This window comes from Plecotus auritus, assembly GCF_963455305.1.
Source record: "Plecotus auritus genome assembly, chromosome: 3".
NCBI lineage: Eukaryota > Metazoa > Chordata > Mammalia > Chiroptera > Vespertilionidae > Plecotus > Plecotus auritus.
Window position 1 is genome coordinate 172,572,663 of NC_137772.1, and position 23,804 is coordinate 172,596,466.

At 41.0% G+C, this 23,804-nt stretch overlaps 2 protein-coding genes across 2 annotated transcripts; both read left to right on the top strand.

Annotated features, from left to right (window-relative positions):
* Positions 1–1,024: 1,024 nt before the first annotated feature.
* GTSF1L (gametocyte specific factor 1 like) lies at positions 1,025–4,108 on the top strand (the record flags this gene model as incomplete). Its single annotated transcript, XM_080660219.1, is given in 8 exon segments — positions 1,025–1,117; positions 1,334–1,428; positions 1,430–1,452; positions 1,610–1,674; positions 1,676–1,722; positions 3,133–3,192; positions 4,050–4,062; positions 4,064–4,108. Coding segments are annotated over 8 exon segments (441 nt in total).
* Positions 4,109–14,131: 10,023 nt separating this feature from the next.
* On the top strand, positions 14,132–23,578 carry GTSF1 (gametocyte specific factor 1; the record flags this gene model as incomplete). The annotated part of the gene is made up of 7 exons (XM_080660220.1): positions 14,132–14,171; positions 18,758–18,858; positions 20,514–20,640; positions 21,037–21,120; positions 21,577–21,640; positions 23,249–23,343; positions 23,529–23,578. Exons 1-7 carry the CDS (start codon positions 14,156–14,158, stop codon positions 23,576–23,578), a joined length of 537 nt encoding a protein of 178 aa, XP_080516346.1. The 5' UTR covers positions 14,132–14,155.
* Between the last annotated feature and the right edge of the window lie 226 nt (positions 23,579–23,804).

Here is a 23,804-nt window from a genome sequence, read left to right on the forward strand (position 1 = left end):
CCCACCTGGTGAAAGAAATAGACTTACAAGTCCAGGAAGCGCACAGAACCCCAAACAAAAGGAATCCAAAGAGGACCACACCAAGACAGATCATAATTAAAATGCCAAGAGCAAAAGACAAAGAGAGAATATTAAAAGCAGCAAGAGAAAAACGGTTAATTACCTACAAGGGAGCACCCATATGATAGTCAGCTGATTTCTCAACAGAAACTATGCAGGCCAGACGGGAGTGGCAAGAAATATTCAAAGTGATGAATAGCAAGAACCTACAACCAAGATTACTCTACCCAGCAAAGCTATCATTCAGAATTGAAGGGAAGATAAAGAGCTTCACAGATAAGAAAAAGCTAAAGGAGTTCATCACCACCAAACCAGTAATATATGAAATGCTGAAAGGTATTCTTAAAGAAGAGGAAGAAGAAAAAAGTAAAGAGAAAAATTATGAACAACAAATACATATCTCTCAACAAGTGAACCTAAAAATCAAGTGAATTAAAAACCTGAGGAACAGAATAATCTGGTGAATATAATAGAATCAGGGGCATAGAAAGGGAGTGGACTGATAATTCTCAGGGGGAAAGGGGTATGGGAGGATTCAGGAAGAGACTGGACAAAAATCATACACCTATGGATGAGGACAGTGGGGGGGAGGTAAAGGCAGAAGGTGGGGTGGGAACCGGGTGGAGAGGAGCTATGCGGGGGGTGGGGAGGAAAGGAGAAACAATTGTAATAATCTGAATAAAGATTTATTAAAAAATAAATAAATAAATAAATAAAATAAAAAAAAGACTAAAAAAGATGTATAGATGTTCGTTTTTGGTCTTCCAAGGCTTATAAGCAGTGAATTTCTCCTATTATCTAACTGGCTAGGTTATTGCTTTGAGTTATCCAAAAGGTTCATAAGTAGGACTTGAGATACCCATATCTTTCATACCATTCTTCTTTTGAGAACAGAAAATAGGCCACCTGATCTCAAATGTCAATATTTTCTTTGCCAATCCATGGTCCCTGATATTTAGGCAGCATGGAACCAAAAGCCTTAGAAATATGTCCTTTTGACCTAAACAATGGGCTACAAGCCAGCAGTTTACAATATCATCTGGCCTCATGCAGAAAGGTGAGTTTTCCTCATAAGAACTGTTAAGTCACTGGAGGGGGGAAAATAAACTCAAAATACAAAAGATTAAATACTTTTTTTAAAAAAAAGGCTTCTGACCATACATAGCATCTAGCAGTTCTCAGTTCTTAATGTCTTCAGCATTTCCAGAAAGGAATGGAGGGTGGAATACAGGCAAAACCTGATAGCCGTTTAACAAGAACTTTTGCCTTTTAGAAAAATCCAAATGTATCTAGAAAGATAGCTAATGGCAAATATAATGCTTGTCATGTTGTCCTAATCAAAAGGCTCAAGGAACATGAAGCTAACTGTCCATAGAATTGCCAATGGTAAACGTAAGTTTTTCATTTGGGGGCCAGATAAGTGGTATCAAATTCTATTGCTCCCTGCCCTCCATATTTCATAGCTATAGAAGTCTTAGCTGAGTGAGAGGAATAAAACACAGAAGGAACATCCTACTGTTTCTACAACTTCTGTTCTGCTTTATTTCAGAGCCATTTAATCTTCCAAAAGTGGTTTCTCTGAGTTTGGAACCAAGTGAAAAACTTTTTAATGCTGACAAATCAGATTCCTGACCCTGACATCTGGAACATAGGTGAGCAAGGGTGAAACAGTGAACACAGTCATAAATGAAGGCTTAGATCTTAAGGCCTTCATAGCTAATAAGTATTGCAGCCCTGAATAATTGTCTTACTACTCCTCCCACAAAATCCTTTTCCCAAAACATCAAAATAGTAAATCTGAGATAGGCAACCCAGTAAAAAGGAGCCTAGCCTGGCCTGTTTGCTCAGTGGTTAGACCATCAGCCTGTGGACCAAAGTGTCGTGGGTTTGATTTCCAGTCCAGGGCATGTACCTGGGTTGCAGGCTCAAGCCCCAGCCCAGTAAGGGCACATGCAGGAGGCAACCAATCAATGTATCTCTCTCACATCAGTGCTTCTCTCTCTCTCTCCCTCTCCCTCTATCTCTCTTCTTCTCCCTCCTTCCCTCCCACTCTCTCTAAAATGAATGGAAAAATATCCTTGGGTGAGGATTTTTTTAAAAAGGAGCCTCATTAAAATCTAAATTCACTTACAACAATTAAGAGTTTTCTTACCTTATCAATATCTTGTCAGTGCCCATAGAAAAATTACTAGTATAAACTAAAATTCGTAATCTGAAAGGTTGGGGTTTATTCTATCCCAACTAATGTCTTTTCTTGAAGATTCAACATCTTATAATGGAGAACTCATTTGCTTTTCAATCAAATCTGCTCTGTCCTAAATGGAAGTTACTTCTCTTCCTCATCTATGAAAGAAATAATATCTACTTCACAAGGTAGAGTAATATTAAATTAAGATGTATGTTAGAGCAATGCAAGTTCCTTTAACAGATAAAGTACAAACTGTGTTAATATCATGGTTTAATACTACAGAAGTGTCTTTGTATACAATCCCTGTGCAAGTATTGATAGTAATTCAAGAACACAGGCTCTTTTCATCTTGTAACTGTCACTTTCCACACTTCGCTTCACCAACTGCCACAAAAAGAGATTGGAGCCCTAGCCGGTTTGGCTCAGTGGATAGAACGTCGGCCTGTGAACTGAAGGGTCCCGGGTTTGACTCTAGCCAAGGGCACATGCCCAGGTTGCAGGCTCAATCCCCTATAGGGGGAGTCAGGAGGCAGCCAATCAATGATTCCCTCTCATCATTGATGTTTCTATCTCTCTCTCCCTCTACCTTCTCTGAAATCAAAAATACATTACCAAAAAAAAAATTTTTTTAAAGAAATTGGAGAAGGTGCAGCTTCCTCTTAACCACCTCAGCCCGGAAGAGAATACTGCACTCACATTCCATTGGCAAAAACTAGTCACATGACCATACCTGAATATAAATGAAGTGGAAATGTTGACCTTGGCAGATCAGCCACTTTCCAGGAACATGCAAATCTCTGTTGCCATCTAGCCTACTATGCAACAATATAAAAATATAAAAATGCTTAGTACATGTGTTACTTCTTCCTCTGTTCTTTCTAATAACATCATTCTCCTTTATTTGTTCTTAAGACATTTGCTCCTAAAATACTGGTTTGCGAAAAGTAAGATAAATCATCATATAGAAGGTATTGGAATAGAAAACAGAGAATCTTTAAGTTGGACACTCAAAGTGAGATGGCCACTAAGTCATAGACATGGCAAATGCCTCAGCTTTAATTACAAATTTTAAAAGAACTGTATTCATGCGCTCTGAGTACTTCCATTCCTTCTTCTAAGGCTCCACTTAGGACTTTAGTCCATCAAGGACTTGATTACATAAGGGAATTCTATGTAAGATTTTCAAGGTATAAAAAAACAATTTTTAAAATGATGAAAGGGGAAATTAGTGTACTCTATATGAACCAGGTGAGGCTCCCCAACCAAACAAGCTTGAAGGGCACATCCAAGAGTTAGAGGAGCTATCAATGGAGTTACCTACCACACACACAGGGAGACGGGAAGGTGCAGAGGAACAAGCTAGCACAAAATCAGTAAGTCCTACTCTGACATTTAGTAATATCAACTCTTTTTTGTTTTGTTTTGTTTTGTTCTAATCCTCACCCAGGGATATTTTTTCCATTGATGTTTTTATTGAGAATGGAAAGGAAGGGGAGAGACACAGAGAGAGAAATATCAAGGTGACAGAGACACATCGATTGGTTGCCTCCCTCACGTACCCTAACCAGGGCTGCATACCGAGCCTGCACCAGAGATACATGCTCTTGACTGGAATCAAACCCAAGACCCTTCAGTCCACAGGCTGATGCTCTAACCACTGAGCAAAACCAGCTAGGGCAATATCAACTATTTTTTATAAAGTATTTAATCTCCTAGAATTAGTTATCTAGACTAATTCTCTAGTTCTGGCTTCCAACTAACTTTCCTCTTTTGGTCATCTCCTTCCTCTGTTTTTCTCAAGTGACTCAAGAGACAAAGAAAAAAGAGACTATGGTTGATCAACATCCTAAAAACTACTAGTATAAGTCCTACAGAAAAAGTAGAGTAACTTTTTAACTAATACCATAGTTTTAACATACATTAACATAGTATTTAACATATGAACATAGTTTTAACTAATATTACTAATGTTGTATTCTAAATCTTCAAAGATTCTTATACAAGCTTTTACTCTTTTAAAAAATAAACCATATTGCCTCTTCCCCCTACAACAGAATGCAGGGAAAGTCCTGATAGCTTTAAATCAGACTTTGGAGAAAGAGCTGTCTAGAACTCTACTTGAAATGCTACTCACAACACATCAAATATAGGCCTTGCATAAAAACACTTGCTATCATGCCCTGGCATAACTCAGTGGTTAGAGCATTGGCCCACAAACCTAAGGGTTGCGGGTTCGTTCCCCTGCCCTGGGTAGAAGGCAACCAATTGATGTGTGTCTCTCACATCAATGTTTCTTTTTCTCTCTCGCCCCTTCCCTTTCTCCCTTCCACTCACTCTAAAAAATCAATAGTAAAAACATCCTTGGGTGAGGATTAACAGAGGGAAAAAAACTTGCTATCAAATGATACCACCTCAATGTATTCTTTCTACCCATAGGTCAGAAAAACTGACAGAGAAGTTGTGGAATAAAAAGACAACATATAGCCCTAGACAGTTTTGCTCAGTGGTTGGAGCATAAGCAAGTGGACTGAAGGTCGGGGTTCAATTTTGGTCAAGGGTACATACCTCAGTTTCAGACTGGATAACTGGCCCCGGTAGGGGCATGTGCAGGAGGCAACCAATCGATGTGTCTCTCTCACATCAATGTTTCACTCTCACAGGGATATTTCTCTGTTTCTCCCTCTCCCTTCCACTCTGTCTAAAAATATCCTCAAGTAAGAATTAATAACAGCAAAAAGAACAACAGATAGAAGGTTTATTAAATTTTGGTGAAATCTTGGCCCTGGCCGGGTAGCTCAGTTGATTAGAGCGTTGTCTGAATATGCCAAGGTTGTGGGTCTGATCTCTGGTCAGAGCACATATAAGAAGCAACCTATGCCCAGGCAGAGGCCCTGGTCCTCCAGGAGAGATTGAAGAAGGAGCAGATGTGTGTCCTCTCACTAGAGAAGGCCATGGAGCAAAAGACTAAAGAAACTGATGAGCTGATCAGAATCTATGACGACCTCCTTGCCAAGCTGGAGAAAATCTGACATGGAGGTCCCCACCCTGTGCCCACCTGCCCTCCTGTCTGTCTGTCCATTAGAAAATTTCATGTTCCTTCTTCTCTCCTAACCTCAGCTCATCTTTAAGCCTAGATTGTTTTAAAAAGAAGACTAAGTTAGGGGGTTGGGAGGGTTGAGCAAGAAAGAACAAAAAAAGAGAGAGAGCTTATTGACCAGGAAAACGCTGTGGGGATTGCTGCGGGGAGGGACGGTATGTGGTGGTGGAAGAGGGTATACATAGATAAATGATGAACAAAATTAAAAAGAAAAAAGAAACTAAAAAAAAAAAAAAAGGAACAACCTATGAATACATAAATAAGTGGAACAATAAAGCAATGTTTTTCTCTCCCACCCTCCCTATCTCAAATCCTATATAATAAAAGCCTAGGTCGCATCACACACAACGTCATCACAAGATGGCCGCCACAAGATGGCCACCCTCACATCATCACAAGATGGCCACCACAAGATGGCTGGCAGGGGAGGGAAGTTGGGGCAAACAGGCCAGCAGGGGAGGGCAGTTGTGGGCAATCAGGCTGGCAGGGGAGGGCAGTTGGGGGCAATCAGGCCTGCAGGGGAGTAGTTAGGCGTCAATCAGGCCGGCAGGGGAGTGGTTAGGGGGCGATCAGGCTGGCAGGCAGAAGCAGTTAAGGGCAATCAGGCAGGCAGGCAGGCAGGTGAGCAGTTAGGAACCAGCAGTCCCAGATTGTGAGAGGGATGTCGGATTGCCCATGGATCCAGCCTAAACCGGCAGTTGGACATCCCCCAAGGGGTCCCAGATAGAAGAGGGTGCAGGCCGTGCTGAGGAACCCCCCACTCCCATGCATGAATTTCATGCACTGGGCCTCTAGTAAATAAATAAACAAACAAACAAATTTTAGAGAAATTTTAATTGTCATGTTTTTAGGTAATTTGTGTCATTGTTGGCATCTTAACATATTTTTATTTACTTAATTTTGAAAATAAAAATGTATTTTAATCAACACTGCCTTTATAATTATTCAAAGTGTGTATATACATTTTTGGGGACATCCTATATCATATAAATATTAAGGGAGAATGGCTCCTTGCTACTTTGCCTAAAAAGTTGTAACCAGGCCCCAACTTTTCACCCTCCTCTAAAGCAATGCTTCCCCCATCTCTCATTTTGAAATCTTTTGCAACTGCAATTTATAGAATAATTTTCCTATTTTTAATTACATACTTAACTACCAACCAGAAACCATAATTAGATGAACCAGGACTTAGTTGACAACATTCAAACCAGAAACAAAGAAATTTAATATTTTAGTCTTCTGATGGGTTAAAGTTTAAGTTTCATAGGGTTTTTCTGAAAGACTGAAAGTGTCTAAAGTATCTCAAGGACTACTCAAATTCCTTCATTAATAAAAGCTGAGCCCTAACTGGTTTGGCTCAGTGGATAGAGCGTCGGCCTGCGGATGCAAGAGTCCCAGGTTCCATTCTGGTCAAGGGCATGTACCTTGGTTGCGGGCACATCCCCAGTAGGGAGTGTGCAGGAGGCAGTTGATCGATGTTTCTCTCTCATTGATATTTCTAACTCTCTATCCCTCTTCCTTCCTCTCTGTAAAAAATCAATAAAATATATTTTTTAAAAAAGCAAAAAATAAAAAATAAAAGCTGAGTCCGAGACATGCAAATCAAAACGACAATGAGGTACCATCTCACACCTATCAGAATGGCTATCATCAACAAATCAACAAATGACAAATGCTGGCGAGGATGTGGAGAAAAAGGAACCCTCATGCACTGCTGGTGCAGCCACTGTGGAAAATAGTATGGAGTTTCCTCAAAAAATTAAAAATGGAACTTCCATTTGACCCAGTAATCCCACTTCTAGGAATATATCCCAAGAAAACAGAAACACCAATCAGAAAGAATATATGCACCCCTATGTTCATAGCAGCACAATTTACAATAGCTAAGATTTGGAAACAGCCTAAGTACCCACCAGCAGATGAGTGGATTAGAAAACTGTGGTACATCTATCTACACAATGGAATACTACACTGCTGTAAAAAAAAAAAAAAAAAAAAAAAAAAGAAGGAATTCTTACCATTTGCAACAGCATGGATGGACTTGGAGAGCAGTCTGCTAAGCGAAATAAGCCAGAGAAAGATAAATATTACATGATCTCACTCATTTGTGGAATATAATGAACAACATAAACTGATGAACAAAAACAGAACCAGAGACACAGAAGCATTGAACAGACTGTCCAACCTATGAGGGAAGGTGGTGTGTGAGGGTGGGGGGTGAGGGGGTAAGAGATCAACCAAAGGACTTGTATGCATGCATATGAGCATAACCAATGGACACAGACAATAGGGGGGTGAGGGCACGTGCTGGGAAGTGGGAGCAGCCAGGGATAAGCCAATGGCGGGGGGGGGGGGGCGGAAGGAGACTCATGTAATACTTTAAACAATAAAAAATTTAAATTAAAAAAAATAAAAATAAATAAAAGCTGAAAAAACTGATTTTCTAACAAATATTTTTTCCTATCACTAGAGATATGTACTTTAACTCATTAGTCCAGAGAGTTTGTTTTTAACTAATAATTATTAATTTCAAAATATAAGACTATATAATCCTATCTAATAAAGAGGGGATATGCTAATTGACTGTCACAACCTCACAAGCTGGTGGTGCTCACAGCCAATAAAGAGGGGATATGCTAATTAACTGCCACATCCTCACAAGATGGCAGCACCCACAGCCACAAGATGGCAGCGCCCAGTCCCCTCAGCCCCGCCTCATCCAGCCTCAGTCCCCCAGTCCCCTTAGCCCCACTGGGGGGCAGCAGGCACCACGTACTTCATCCAGCTGGAGTCCCCCAGTTCCCTCAACCCCACCTCATCCAGCCTCAGTCCCCCAGTCCCTTCAGCCCTGCCTAATCCAGCCTCAGTCCCCCAGTCCCCTCAGCCTCGCCTCATCTAGCCAGAGTCCCCCAGTCCCCTCAGCCTCGCCTCATCTAGCCAGAGTCCCCCAGTCCCCTCAGCCTCGCCTCATCTAGCCAGAGTCCCCCAGTCCCCTCAGCCCCACAGGGGAAGGCAGTTGGGGGTAATCGGGCCAGCAGGGGAGGGTAGTTGGAGGTGATCGGGCTGCAGGGGAGCAGTTAGGTGTCAATCAGGCCAGCAGGGGAGCAATTAGGGGGCTATCAAGCTGGCAGGCAGAGTGGTTAGGGGCAACCAGGCAGGCAAGTGGTTAGGAGCCCGCGGTCCTGGATTGTGAGAGGGATGTCCGACTGCCCGTTTAGGATCGGGCCTAAACCAGCAGTCGGACATCCCCCCAAGGGGTCCCAGATTGGGAGGGTGAAGGTTGGGCTGAGGGACACCTCTCCCATGCACAAATTTTGTGCACCGGGCCTCTAGTCTATCTATATAATAGAGGAATATGCTAATTAGCCGGGATGCCATAACATCATGGCTGAACAGCAGGGACCTGAGGCTGCATGGCACGTGGCCAGGGCAAGAGACCTCAGGCCGCACCCCTTGCCTGGCAGGCCTTGACAGGGACCTCAGGCCGTGCCCCCCGCCCCAGCGCCAGGCCGGGGGACCTGAGGCTGTGCCCCCCCGCCCAGCGGGATTTGACGGGGGACCTGAGACTGCGCCCCCCACCTGGTGCCAAGCCAGGGGACCTGAGGCTGCGCCCCCCACCCAGAGGGGCTTGATGGGGGTGGGATCGGCTGGGTCTGGGTTTCACCAAATGGGGGTGGGGCTGGCCGGGTCTGGGTCTCCTGCATTTTTGAAGCACATGTGGGTGGTAGGCGGGGACTTGACTCTAGGTCCCAAGGCACACCCCAGACTCTGAGTGGAGGGAGATTTTCCTATACATTTTACTAATTTTCTTTCATCTCTGACACTTCTATTATAGAGAAAGGGCAAATAGCAATATTAAAATATTTCCTCTAATTAATTTCCTTTTAATGTGCATGAATTTCATGCACTGGGCCACTAGTATATAATAAAATATATCACCAGACAGAACCAGCACAGATGAGATTTAATTTAGGGTATTAATCCCAGCTAGCTCCTAGACAGCCGTGGGCAAACTACGGCCCCGCGGGCCGGATCCAGCTGTTCTATTCGGTTCTCTTGCTCTCCCCTCCGCTCCTTTACTTTGAATTTATATTAGTTCACACAAACACTCCATCCATGCTTTTGTTCCGGCCCTCCGGTCCAGTTTAAGAACCCATTGTGGCCCTCGAGTCAAAAAGATTGCCCACCCCTGTACCTAGAATGACACTGTGTAAATGCCTTGGTTTCTCATTGTATTTTCCTTTTCAAAGATATTCAACTTGGCTTTAAAAAAAAAAGTTTGAAAAAGCTCAGCAGGGATCTCAGATAAAGCAGGAACTTTCTGGGTTGGAAAGAAATGAACAAAGCATTTAAAAATAGAAAGAATAAATGTGTGGTGCATTTTTATTTTAAAATCTCCACTGAAAGGCAGTTTAGGTTTTTTGCTTATTTTTTTTTTTTAAGTTGGTGGGCTTGTTTACTGGTGCTACATAGAACAGCTTTATCAGTTGATGATCCTGTCACCTGGACAAGGCATTACTGAATGCAGTGAAGCCTGACTTTAGATGCTGATTCAGTACCCATTCGCCATCCTCTCAAACCCTTAGCTTTTTCTTCCTCCGCAATTTCGATCTGCAGGTGTCTGAATGAAAAGTACTTATGGGTCACAGTAACAGTGTCAACAATTTCACCAGGTTACTGCAATTTAAAGCCTTAAAAAAAAATCACATTTCACTTAAAATCACTCTGGCCCCACCAATCTGCATGAATGATGTTGAGTAAATTCAGAGGTTGAGGATTTCATAAAGATTACATTAAGATATTCCTAACAATCTAAAACTGATTTGCCAAAACAGCAGCTTTTTCTAAAATGCTTTGTGCTGAGCGTGAAATGAAGCTTTTACTCTTAGCAATTATGTTTTAAGAAGCACTTTAACAGCTTGCTCCTCCTTCATAGAAATCATCCTGGGCACTCAGGTGAAAGAACAGCTTTTGTAAATTCAAAACAGTGCCTAGGTCAGTGGTTTTCAGCACTAACTGCACCTTAAAATAATCTGGGCAGCCTTTTAAAAATAGCTATGCCCAGCCCTTTCTGATTAATTGGTCCAGGATGGGAAACTGGCATACTATGTCTTAAAAGCTCCCCAGATTCTAATGCAGACAAGATTAAGAATCATCTGCTGACAAGAATGGCTTGGGCCCAACTTCCATTAACACATTTCTTTTTAGGATCTTAATATGAATCAAAGGCTGTAGAGCACACTCTCTTCAGCCCAAGGGCTGATAATTTAAAAAAAAAAAAAAAACCTGATAATTTGTTTACAAATTATTCATGTAAAAATAAAACGCTTCCCTTCCATGATCCTTTTCACTGAAGCCATATTCAGTTCCTTGCTGTCAGGATAGATTCTCCAAAGTCACATTTAAGCTCTATAAACCAGGTAAATGTTCCAAAAATACAATATTTCAGCATTCAAACTGATCTCCCAGACTGCCACCTACACCTGGGACCATACACAAATTTTTGTCATATCACACTTCTACTTCTTGATTTTGCAAAATAGTATCACCAGATCTACCTGTGTCAACACTTTACTTATTTTTTTTTCGATCTAATCTTCAAAGGCCACAAGTCCCCTTTCTCCATAAAGCCTTCCTTGGTCACTTTAGGCCCCACTGATTTCTTCCTAGTATGAATTTATAGTCTCGACCACTTCTTGGCTTTTGTTGTACTTCCATTTAAACTTTCACCCACTTTGGTGCCTGTTTGCCTAGCCACCTTAGGGACAAGAACTATTAAAAAAAAAATTTGTATCAGTTTCCAGAACAAAGGCTCAGAATATAAATGTTTGGATTCCCACTATCAAGTCATAACTTTCTGACCTTCTTTAGCTCTCCAATTTTTTTTCTTAAATATATTTTTATTGATTTCAGAGAGGAAGAGAGAGATAGAAACATCAATGATGAGAGTGATTGATTAGCTGCCTCCTGCACGCCCCCTACTGGGGATCTAGCCGCAACCCAGGCATGTGCCCTGACTGAATGAACCCGGGACCCTTCCGTCTGCGGGCTGATGCTCTATCCACTGAGCCAAACCAGCTAGGGCTCTCGTCTCAACTCTAAAATTCCCTTTAATGAGACTAGGGCATCGTCCTACCAAGCATTCTCAGGTACTATTACTGACTTTTGAGGTTCTACAACTTGTGCCAAACAAAACCAATTAGATTCCTGTCCTTGGTGATTGGGGGTTTTTGGATGATCTGCCTGCTTATCGCCTTTACAATGTTCCTCATTTCTCCCCTCAAAATCTCAATTACCTGTCTGTCTTCTAGACAATTTCCATAAACAATGCTTCTTTCCAACCAGCATCCCACTTCTAATCTGCCCCATTCCCTCCTCAAAGACCCATTTCTAAGCCCTTATTCTCTTCTCTAAGATGGCCACCGCAAAACCAGGGAAGAAGCGCGTTCCACCCACGCAAGGCCGCCATCCTCCCGGGGCCCAACAGGACGGACCTGAAGGGAGGGGGGTGATCTGAAGACTGGGAAGGGCCAGAGGAGGGAGCACCAAGAAAAACAATGGCTGCACCCCCAGCCCAAGCCAGCGCTGAGACCTACGTCACCGGAAGTGGGGCCCCACCCCTAACGTCAGGCGCCGGAAGGGAGCGTTGCTAGGGCGTGGGGTGGAGACGACTGTGTGGAGAGGGTGTCTTGACTCAGGTAAGGAAGACGTCGCGGCCCTGGCTTTGGGCCCCCAAATAACTCACTTTGGGTGCCGGGGTGCCTTCGCCATCTGTTCTCTCCCCTTTCACGCCCAAGCCTCCGCCTGGTGGGTTCTCCGCGCAGCTGTTCGGCTACAGGCGGTTCCCCCGCTTCGTCCCCTCGAGGGCCGCCGAGCTCCTTTGTCTACAAACAAGTTAACCACCTTCCCCTCTTCTCCTGTTCCGTCCCATTGCTTAACTCTACTCGGAATGTTCTGTTTAAAGAAAGAAAAGCTATGTTACTGAGCCCCAGCTCCGTTGAGTTTAACCGGTTACCTCAGACTACATTTCACCCCAAACTAGAACTACTTTGTGTAATTTGCCCTCCGCCTGGTGGGTTCTCCGCGCAGCTGTTCGGCTACAGGCGGTTCCCGCTTCGTCCCCTCGAGGGCCGAGGGCCGCCCGAGCTCCTTTGTCTACAAACAACTTAACCACCTTCCGCTCTTCTCCTGTTCCGTCCCATTGCTTAACTCTACTCGGAATGTTCTGTTTAAAGTAAGAAAAGCTATGTTACTGAGCCCCAGCTCCGTTGAGTTTAACCGGTTACCTCAGACTACATTTCACCCCCAACTAGAACTACTTTGTGTAATTTGCCGTTTCACCGCGTCTCGTACTAGGGAAAAGATACGGAAGATCCCGTTAACAGTCTGATGTGGAAGATACTTAAATGGACAAGGCTGATGATGAGGCTATGGATTCCAGTGCCCTTTACCTACTGTAATTAGCCTTTTTTGCCCCCAAAGGATAGGATGGCATCCTACAAGTGGTTGAATCTAGTGCTGATCATTCCTTTAAATGCCTTAAAATCAAGGAATATAATACTTGGTTCTTCCTTCCAAACCTCTTTTATTTTTATTTTAAAAGTATAGAGTAACCATGTACAAGTAAAACAAGTCGAAAGAAAGGTCAGAATTTCTTAATCCAGACATAACACATTTTTACGACATTTTCACTAATGATTGTAATTAACAACTGGGCTCTGCAGCAAATTACTAAACTAGGGTTCCAGCTGATCACTGGTATTTCTTTTCATGGATTCCAAGGCTGCTTATGTCATAGAATGGGGGGAAGGGGTATGGAATTATAGGAGAGCTTGCTCCAGAGGCAATCACTGTAAATCTGGCCAATTTTCAGGCGTTTCTTATGGGATGGTTTTATATAAATTTAGGTTTTTCCCCCATAATGATAAGTTTAATCACAGTGCGCAGTAGGAGGGATCTCTAGTAGAAGAGAATTCAAACTACAAAACCAATTCTTGTCTTTTAATCTCCCACATTTCTGTTACCGACCTGTTCTTTTATGGTTCTGTTATCCATAAAATGGGAAGTTCTTAAGTCCTAACATTCAGAAGTTTTACCTCAAAGCATGGAGGGAATGACTGTTAACTGGAGAGATTAAATAACCAAGTCTACTCGTTTTAGCATAGGAGATTGGGGGACCGAGGGGAGGTAAAGCATCAGTGGGAAACGTGTGGCACTTCCTGATCATGTTTAAGAAAAGCCTGGGAAATAGTAAGCTAGAATGTCTCTGGGCATATTGGATGGATTGAGTGTACAGACTGTCTGACAGGCTTCCAGCATTCCCAAGTGTCAGGGGGGAGGGAGCAAGACTGGCAGCCTTTCCATCCTGTGTTTTTTTTAAACCAAAGTATTCTTGTGGTCTTGATTTGCCCTCTCTCATGTTGAACAGCATCAAACCCTAACAGATGGTAAACGGTGGTTGGCTACTGTAATGGCACTTAAAGTAGACTGACATCACCTCAATACATTTTAAGTTAGTAGTCAGATGTGGTTTTTCTTAACTATTTGGGAGCCCTATAATTTATTCCAAGAGTGTGAATTAAGCAATGATATTGAAATGCTTTAAAGTAACAAAGAATGCTTTAAAGGGGGGAAAACATGTGAGGGAGGAGGGCACTAAAGGTTTCTCGTATTGAACTTGGGTAGCTTCAATCCCAGTTTGACTCTACCTCTTGGGGCCACCTTTATGTACATTTCATTTCTGATTTCACTGAACCACTGCTTTTTCCCTCCTCTCCCCAGCACTTGGATTCGGCTCCTTCATTTCCAACATGGAAGAAACTTACTGTATGTACTTCTTACTGCTTTTAGAGAATACGTTAACTTGCATACAATTTTATGTCTGACAGGACTTCTAATGTGTGTGGCAAAGATTCATATTTCTCCTAAACTGCTGAAGAGAAACGGTCTGTGTGATAGTAATGTAGAGAAGTGCCCAAATTTGAAATAAAATATTTAAAATTTAAATAGTTAAAGAGGTAGGAGACATCATCAAGCTTTGAAAAGGCTGCAATTGGGACACCTGTGTTTTCTATTTTGAGGAGTAATATGGTATACATAATATTGTTGATGTAGATTGAGTTTTTAGGATTAAAGAAATCCTAGGGAATATTCTTATTTCCCAAGTGATCTAGGATTCTTAGATAGCCAAGGAAATCAAAAGGGAGCCAGCACTAGAATCACACAAGTGTAGAACCAAAAGAGACCTGAAAATGACTTTATTTAACACTCAAATTTTGCACTGAGAAAACAAAACCTAGAATAATTTATTTGCCCAGGCATTTACATCAATATTGCACTCTTAGGTATCTGCCAAACACAAATACTCATACAATGCGCAAAGAAGTATATAATAGATTGTTAGTCACAGCATCTATACTAATAAAAGGGTAATATGCTAATTAGACCGGACATCTTCTGGATGACCTTCCAGACAAAACCATGGTGGTGGGGGCCAAGGCAGAAGCAGTTAGGGGTAATCAGGCCAGCAGGGGGGAGCAGTTAGGGGGCAATCAGGCCGGCAGGGGAGCAGTTAGGGGTATCAGGCCGGCAGGCAGAGATGGTTAGGGGCGATCAGGCAGGCAGGCAGGCAAGCAGTTAGGAGCCAGCAGTCCTACTGCTGGTGCGGGATCGGGCTTAACCCATCAGTCAGACATCCCCCGAGGGGTCCTGGATTGGAAAGGGTGCAGGCCGGGCTGAGGGACCCCACCCCATGCACGAATTTCGTGCACCGGGCCTCTAGTTGTATATAATAGTAAAAACTGGAAACAACCTAAATGTCCATCAGTAAGGGAAATGATTAAGAATCTATGAGCCCTTGCCCTGGCTGGTTTGGCTCAGTGGATAGAGCGTCAGCCTGCGGACTGAAGGGTCCCAGGTTCGATTCCAGTCAAGGGCATGTACCTTGGTTGCGGGCACATCCCCAGTAGGGGGTGTGCAGGAGGCAGCTGATCGATGTTTCTCTCTCATCGATGTTTCTAACTCTCTATCCCTCTTCCTTCCTCTCTGTGAAAAATCAATAAAATATATATATAAAAGAAAAAAGACTCTATGAGCCCTGGCCAGTTTTGCTCAGTGGTTAGAGTTAAGGGTTATGGGTTCAATTCCCAGTCAAGGGCATGTACCTCGGTTTTGGGTTCACTCCCAGCCCCTCCCCTAGCCAGGGTGTGTGCGGGAGGCCACCAGTCAATGTTTCTCTCTCCCGTCCTACCTCCCTTTCACTCTTTTTAAAAATCAATGGGAAAAATATCCTTGGGTGAGGATTAAAAAAAAAATTACAGGACATTCCTTTGCACTAATGAAATATTCCTTAAATGGACTCACATAGAAGGAGCACAAAGATATGTTAAGTAAAAAAAAAAAAAAAAGGCAGCCCTAGCTGCATGGCTCAGTTGATTAGAGTGTTGTTCCGTACACCAAAAGGTTACAGATTCAATTCCAGGTCAGGACACATACTAGGTTGGCGGTTCCTGTGGGGACAGCCAATGGATGTTTCTGTCTCTCGCTGCCTCTCTCTCATTCTCCCTCCCTCCTTCCCTCTCTTCCCCTTTCTTTCTCTTTAAAATCAATAAACATATCCTCAGGTGAGGATTTTTTTTTTAATTTTTTAAGCAAAAATAGGTACAGGAAATCCCATCACACACCACAGTATGGAGGAAACTTGGACATTATGCTAAGTGGAATAAGTGTCACAAAAAGACAAATACTATGATGAAGTATCTAGACTAGTCAAACTCAGAAACAGAAAGAGCAGTGTTTGCCATGGTTGGGTGGAAGAGGGAATGGGGAGTTGTTTAATGGATATAGAGTTTCAGTCTTGCAAGATGAAAAAAATTCTGGAGATTGGTTGCACAACAACGTGAATATACTTAACTCTGTTGAACTATACACTTAAAAATGGTTAAGATGGTAAATTTTATGTTGCATATATTTTATAGCCATTTAAAATTTTTTAATTAAAAAGAAAATAAAAATTTTAAATCTAAAAAAAACAGGTTAGAGCTAACCTAAATTACTAGAGACCAAAAAGTAAAGCATTATGGTAGAAAACTATCATTATCAAGTCTGACGTATGCCACTGTGTGGGCAGTAAAGTGTGTATGAATCATAAGGTACGTCCAGTCTGTCTGCTGCTGACATGGCTTAACATTTGCTAGTGATGGAATGGACTAAATGAAAGGATTTAATACGAATTTCATCTGTGAACTCTCCCTGGGTGTCCTGAAGCTTCAGAGGAAAAGATTGCTGGTCAGGATATGCCTGGTTGGCATAATAAGCCTGCCTGTCCTTCTTCCTATTCATTCTGTCCTTCACGTCACCTTTCTGGCTCATTTACATCATGGTCATGGTTAGCAATTTATTCCATGTTTACCACTCTTCCAGTGAAACTGTCTGTTTCAATTCCCCACTAGCTTCTGATTTTCATAGCAGTCTCCTGGTTTATACGCCTTTTATCAAATGTGAATTGTTTATCTTATTTCACTTTTATCATTGCCTTCAGTGGGGACAAAAGCATTTTATTAGGTTGCTTCTCATCCTCATAATATACTGAGAATGTGCTTAACCATTTAATTTCCTGTCCCTAACCAGTCTATTAAAATTTGGGGCTCAGCCTGGGCATCTTGTAAAGCCTAAGGGTAGTTACATGTTCAGAAAAACTTCTCTGAGAGACATGTTCAGAGAAATTTCCACAATTCCAAACTATGGAAATAATCCCTGAAAGTATAGCCTTCTAAGGGTAGTTTTAAATAGCATGATATAGGTTAGAGGCTTTCTTTCACATAGCAGCTTCATATGTCTGCAGGTGTCTTAACCTCAGGAGGCTCTGTGTTTGCAGATTATTCTGTTTTTAATATGGCAAATTTGATAATCACTAAATTAAAGAATTCTGGTTTTTTTCTCATGCATTAAAATATGAAAGGTTGCCGAAACCAGTTTGGCTCAGTGGATAGAGCGTCAGCCTGTGGACTGAAGGGTCCCAGGTTCGATTCCGGTCAAGGGCATGTACCTTGGTTGCGGGCACATCCCCAGTAGGGGGTGTGCAGGAGGCAGCTGATCGATGTTTCTCTCTCATCGATGTTTCTAACTCTCTATCCCTCTCTTCCTCTCTGTAAAAAATCAATAAAATATATAAAAAAAATATGAAAGGTAAAACTACTTATCTAATAAAGGTATTGGTTTCATTTGAGAGGTAACTTGAGTAACCAAGATCAGGAACTACTTATAGTAGTAGTGAATTAAAGCAGACAGGTGAAAAAGAAGTCATCTATCAACTAATATTTCTCAGTCTTCCATAGTACATAGCACTGATATAGAACAGTGCTTTTTTTCATGTCATGGCATACTAGCAAATAGACAGGGATGCTTTTGAGCGGGAGTAACTATCCTCAACTTGCCCTGGGACTGTTGGGGTATGGGAACACATGAGTGTGGACCCCTACATTGAAATATTGGCACACCATTCATTCCAACCTTCAGCATCCTGGTTGGGAAGCTCTGGTTCCCAAAATACATTGTGCTAGCTAGAATATAAATGACCCTGAATTAGCACTTTTAGAAAAGGAAAAGAGAATGTCATGTCATGTAACTTTTTGTTTAATAGTAAGGGTGACCAACAATGAAAACATCAATATTTTTTTCTTTTTTACATTTGTATTGATTTCAGAGAGGAAGGGAGAGGGAAAGAGAGAATGAAACATCGATGAGAGGGAATCATTGATCGGCTGCCTCCTGCATGCCCCACCCTGGGGATTGAGCCCACAATCTGGGCATGTGCCCTGACCAGAAATCAAATGATAACCTCCTGGTTCATAGATTGATGCTCAACCACTGAGCCATGCCAGCTGGGTGAAAACAGCAATATTTAAGTACAACCAAATATGAACTAAAAGCTTATCCCTTGATCACTGGTTTTGCTGGACTTAACACAATTTTATCTTATCAGAGTTAAATGTTCATTTTCAAATGTTTAATTACCCTTTTATTTAAACTTCAAGTTGTTTTCAGACTGTCTTATTCTATTGTTGCAGATTCTGTTAGAAAATACATTGTGCCTTTAAAAAAAAAATGAAAATACATTGCGTCTGCCCTAGCCAGTTTGGCCTGTTGGTCCCAGGTTTGATTCTGGACAAGGGCACTTGGATGGATTTTGGGCTCGATCCCCAGTAGAGGGCGTGCAGGAGGCAGACAATCAATGATTCTCATCATTGATGTTTCTATCTCTCTCCCTTTCCCTTCCCTCTGAAATCAATAAAAATATTTTTAAATAAATAAAATGCTTTAAAAGAAAGAAAATACATTGTGCCTATAATCCTGTAGTTATCCAAAGACCTATTAAGCTTTATACTTATCCTATTTCTCTCTCTCTCTCTCAGTCGATTCCCTGGACCCTGAAAAGCTATTACCATGTCCCTATGATAGAAACCACCAGATCAGAGCCTGCAGGTTTCCTTATCATCTTATCAAGTGCAGAAAGGTAGGATATTATTTTCATAATTTGCCCTGTGATGCCCTCTGAGTTCTTTTTAAAAAAACAAATTCTGTAAATATCAGATAATTTTAACATAAGTGTTAAATTAAATTGCCAGAATTGTTTTGGGAATCTACCTTTGTATTAAAAACCAACATTTATATAAAGGAGTTTGTTTACTTCTTGGGTACATAAGTTTTTTCCTATTTTGGTTTTTTCCCCCCCAACTAGTGATAAGCACCCAGAGTGATAAATGGCTTCTCTGGAATCTTTCTCCCTTTGTAAAAAGAGGAAACACTAATTTTTGCTAGCAATGAGAAAATCCCTTCTGCCTTGTGAATTTGATGCATTCATTGTCCTGATAAGGATTGAGTCAATAATACATTGATTTCTGATATTTTTGGTTATAAATTTTAGAGAAGTTGAACAGTTAGAGGTTAGACCAAGAAAAACTTATTCCTAAAAATAACTCTTTTTTCCAAATTTCAACAGCATCTTTGAGGGGGGAAATAAACAACTTATTAGAGTTTCTTCTCTGGTCATTCTTTTGTATACTTAGCTGATGTAAACGACTTTGATGCTGGTATATTAACTGAGGCACTTTGAAAATATTGTTAGAGTGCTGATGTCAGATACAGAAGCCAAAGTTCTGCCAGGACTGATGCTTGGAAAACAGTTTTGATACTTCTTCCAAAATGCATACAATTTATGTATGTATTAACATCCTTTCATGAGTGTTTCTCTTGTAGTCCTGGAGATATGATTATAATGCCGATTTTTATTTCTCCACCTTTTTTTAATCTTTTGAGCAAATATCCCTTAAAATTGAACATGGACCATATGGATCTGAAGATACCACCAAATGTCCTCTTCTAATGCTCTTAATCTTTGGCCAAAAAACCTTTGCATTGGAATACCTGCTATCCCTTAGAAAAATCATGGAGACAAATGCCCTCACAATTTTCTCCGTCCTCTATTTTTTTTCCAGCCTTCTCCCCATTTCACATTTTTACTTTTTTTTAGTATTGTGTGATATATCTTTTTCTTCTCCTAGTAAGTAAATTTCTTAATTGCTGGTATATTACCATAAGATTTGAGTAACATTAAATACTTTGTTTGTTTTAATAAGAAACTTGGTCAGCAGAGTAGATTCTTATCATTTGGGCTTTTCCTTAGTGAAATAACTGAAATAAAGGTCAAATTGTTCAGATCCTCATTTTAGGCATCATTACTTTAAGTAAGTGTTCCCAAGTTAATCTGAAAAATCATTGGTTTGCTTCTTCTGCAGCTCCCTTCCAACATGCTGTGCCACTTGAATCTCATGACACTGAAGAACAGGGAGAGAAGATGTAGTTCAAATACCCAATTCTAAATTTGCTCTTTACCTCTATATAAGCCGATTAAACCCCAAAATCTGTGTTGTCAGTCTCTATAGTCATAACAAAGAGACTTACGTTTTGATGATTTTGAAATATTATATGGTCTGTATGAGTGATAAAAATTTTCCTCTTAATTTTCTACTATGAATTTACCTATCATAGCTAAGCTACAATTTTATTGAGAGATTTTAGGGGAGCCATTTATAGATAAAGCTGAGCCATGCCTCTTGGACTTTTAAGAGGTCCAGAGAATTGATAGACCCCTTAATTTTTGTTCCACAGAATCATCCTGATGTCGCAAACAAATTGGCTACTTGTCCCTTCAATGCTCGCCATCAGGTTCCTCGGACCGAAATCAGTCATCATATTTCAAGCTGTGATGACAAGAGTTGTATAGAGCAAGACATTGGTAAGACTGACTAGCTGAACTGTTTGGTACTAGAGGTTAGCCCCTTTAAATTTGTGTTATGCTACATTGTCACCTTGATTTTTGGCTTTCCATATTGAAGAACACTTTCAGCAGGAAAAGGATGTCAGGTTGTGTTTGTCAGAATGCTTTCTCTTCTAAACAACCTGATTCACTTTACCAATAATTCATCTAACTAAAAAAATTCTTTTACCACAGACATGATAAATATCTTTGTTTCTGCTGTTTCTTTCATGTCCTCTGTCAGCAAGGGGATAAGACCACTCTGTTTATCTTTGAGAAACAAAGACCCGTTGGGCTACCCCTTTGGCCACTAACCCCTTTAAACATAAGTTAGCAATGTCCCGTTCTCATGTCAAAATCTCTATTGTCTTGCAGTCAACCAAACCCGGAACCTTGGACAAGAGACTCTGGTTGAGAGCACATGGCAGTGCCCTCCTTGTGATGAAGACTGGGATAAAGGTAAGTGCTTCTGCATCTTTTTCTGCACAATATCTAAATCTCAAGTCATTTGCTTTAGACAGAAGGAAGATTTTCCTTTTTTATGAACATGCCATGTTGTTCGGAATGCTTTGTTATTTTTATTGGGCCCCAAAACGAGCACATTTGTATGGCTGTGCAGACATGTGGAACAGCCTCTCCTTCTTGATTGGAAAAAGCACTTCTTTACATCTGTTTTTTTCCATAAATTGTGCTATGCCATCTGTGTTTGGCTGTTAGTAGGCACGTTTATTATTATTTATGTCGTTTGTGTTTATATTCTTCAGTTAAATTCCTGCTACTGTGTCACTTAGGCAGGGTACTTGATCAATTTTTACTTCCTTCTCTAAACTTAGGTGTATTATTTCCCATCTTACAAATTCAACTAGCATAAACTGGTGTCTTATACCACAAACTATGTTTTGCTTCCTTTGGCAGATTTGTGGGAACAGACCAGCACCCCATTTGTCTGGGGTACAGCCAACTACTGTGGCAAGAACAGGTAAATGAAATTGTCTCGTTCCCAGCACTGTCTCCCCAAATCAGAGTGCTTTGTTACCAAAAAAAGCCACCAAAGCATGAATTGATCTCTTTCCTTGATGACGTTACTTGGTAGTAACTTAGTCTAGATATTGTTTTGGTGGATTATTTTTCTTATTTCTTCCTTGATTCATAAAAAGGTCACATGCTTTGTGTTAATCACTGTGGGAACACAGAAATACTAGCTTATAGTCTAGCAAAGGAGACAGTGGTGCCAGATATTATGTCTTAGTTGAGTTTCTTACTAGGTTCATATTATTTTAATGTTTTAAAATAATTCCCCAGCTATACTATGTGGATCATTTTTACTCTTGGTAACTAGTGTTTAAGGAAAAAGTAATCTTAAAAGTTGTTTAAGAGTGGGGAATCCAAAATACCTGTTGGGTAGGGGGGAAAAAAATGCATCTCTTCTTCCCACTGATTTTGCATATAATTTTGAAGTCTATAAGATTTCTCATTATTATTTGATCTTTAAACCTTAGAAGATCACATTTCAAATCCAAATGAGAATATTTATGGATTAGAAAATAAAAGAATGAAATGCTAGACTTCATTTTTTCCCCCAAATTGAATACTTATCCATTTTTATTTCTTAGCTCCTGAGGTCAGCTAGTAATTGTAAGTGTACCTTATTTTGTGTGTGCACTAAGTTAGAAAAACTTAAAAATGAATTTCATTGGTACAATTTTAATTTTTCCTCAATTCTTTGAGATTTGTTGCCTTTGGTATGATTGTCTTGGCATTTTATTTTATCTCATGTTTATTGAGTGAGTTGATGTGTTTGTCATACAACTGTACAGTAGATGGCATTACTGTTTATCTCAATTTCTAAGAAATGAAAATAGCAGGAAGGCAGGGGAGGTTGCGGGGCGGGGGGGGGCTGTAAGAGATCAACCGAAGGACTTGTACGCATGCATACAAGCATAACCAACGGATACAAGACACTGGTGGGGGGGGGCAGGTAAAGGCATGTACGGGGGGGGGGGTAGGGGAGGCTGGGGGGAGGTCATTGGGAAAAAAAAAAGGAGACATATGTACTACTATTTGTAATACTTCAAACAATTAAAAAATAATAATAATAAATTAAAAATTTTTAAAAAAGAAATGAAAATACTTAGACCCATCTTAATGCCTGTACAGAACAGTGAGGTTTCCAGAGAAATGGTAATCATTCTAATTGCAAGAATTTTTTTTAATATATTTTATTGATATTTTACAGAGAGGAAGGGATAGGGATAGAGAGCTAGAAACATCGATGAGAGAGAAACATCGATCAGCTGCCTCCTGCACACCTCCCACTGGGGATGGGCCCGCAACCAAGGTACATGCCCTTGACCAGAATCGAACCCGGGAACCTTCAGTCCACAGGCCGACGCTCTATCCACTGAGCCAAACCGGTTTTGGCTAATTGCAAGAATGTTTTGATGGAAATGTGTTTACATTTCATAATGTAGGCTGTTTTGTTTTCCCCCAAATTACAAAAAAAAACACACATTTTGATTGTCTTGTGTGTGCTTGCCTGAAGAATACAGATATGCTGGCATAGTCAGATTTATCTTTCTTTTTGCAGCCCTGCAAGCAACATAGTTATGGAACATAAGAGTAACCTGGCTTCAGGCATGCGCGTTCCCAAGTCTCTGCCGTATGTTCTGCCATGGAAAAACAGTAAGTGTAATGAGACAGAATTCTTTTATTCTTCTCTTTGTTCTAATAAATATAGTTAGTCTTGATATTCAGAGACATGTTTAGTCTGAATACCTTGCACTCCCATAACCCTGAGAATGAGCACCTCCTTAAATTTTGCACCCTAAGGGCCTCATTCACTTCACCCAAGTCCTGGTTCTGGTTAGTACTAGGAAAGTACAAGACCACAGAAACCAAAAGAATATTTTCAAGATAGGGTGACCACTGACATCAAATACCATGAGTAAATTTGGGGAGCAATAAAAAGACTATTGCCCTGCCTGGCTCCTGTGGCGCTGTGGTTGAGTGTCAACCCTTGCACCAATTCCTGGTCAGGACCCATGCCCAGGTTGTAGGCTCAGTCCCCAGCAGGAGGTGTGCAGGAAGCAGCTGATCAATATTGATGTTTCTCATCAGTGTTTCTATCTCTCCTCCCTTTCTCT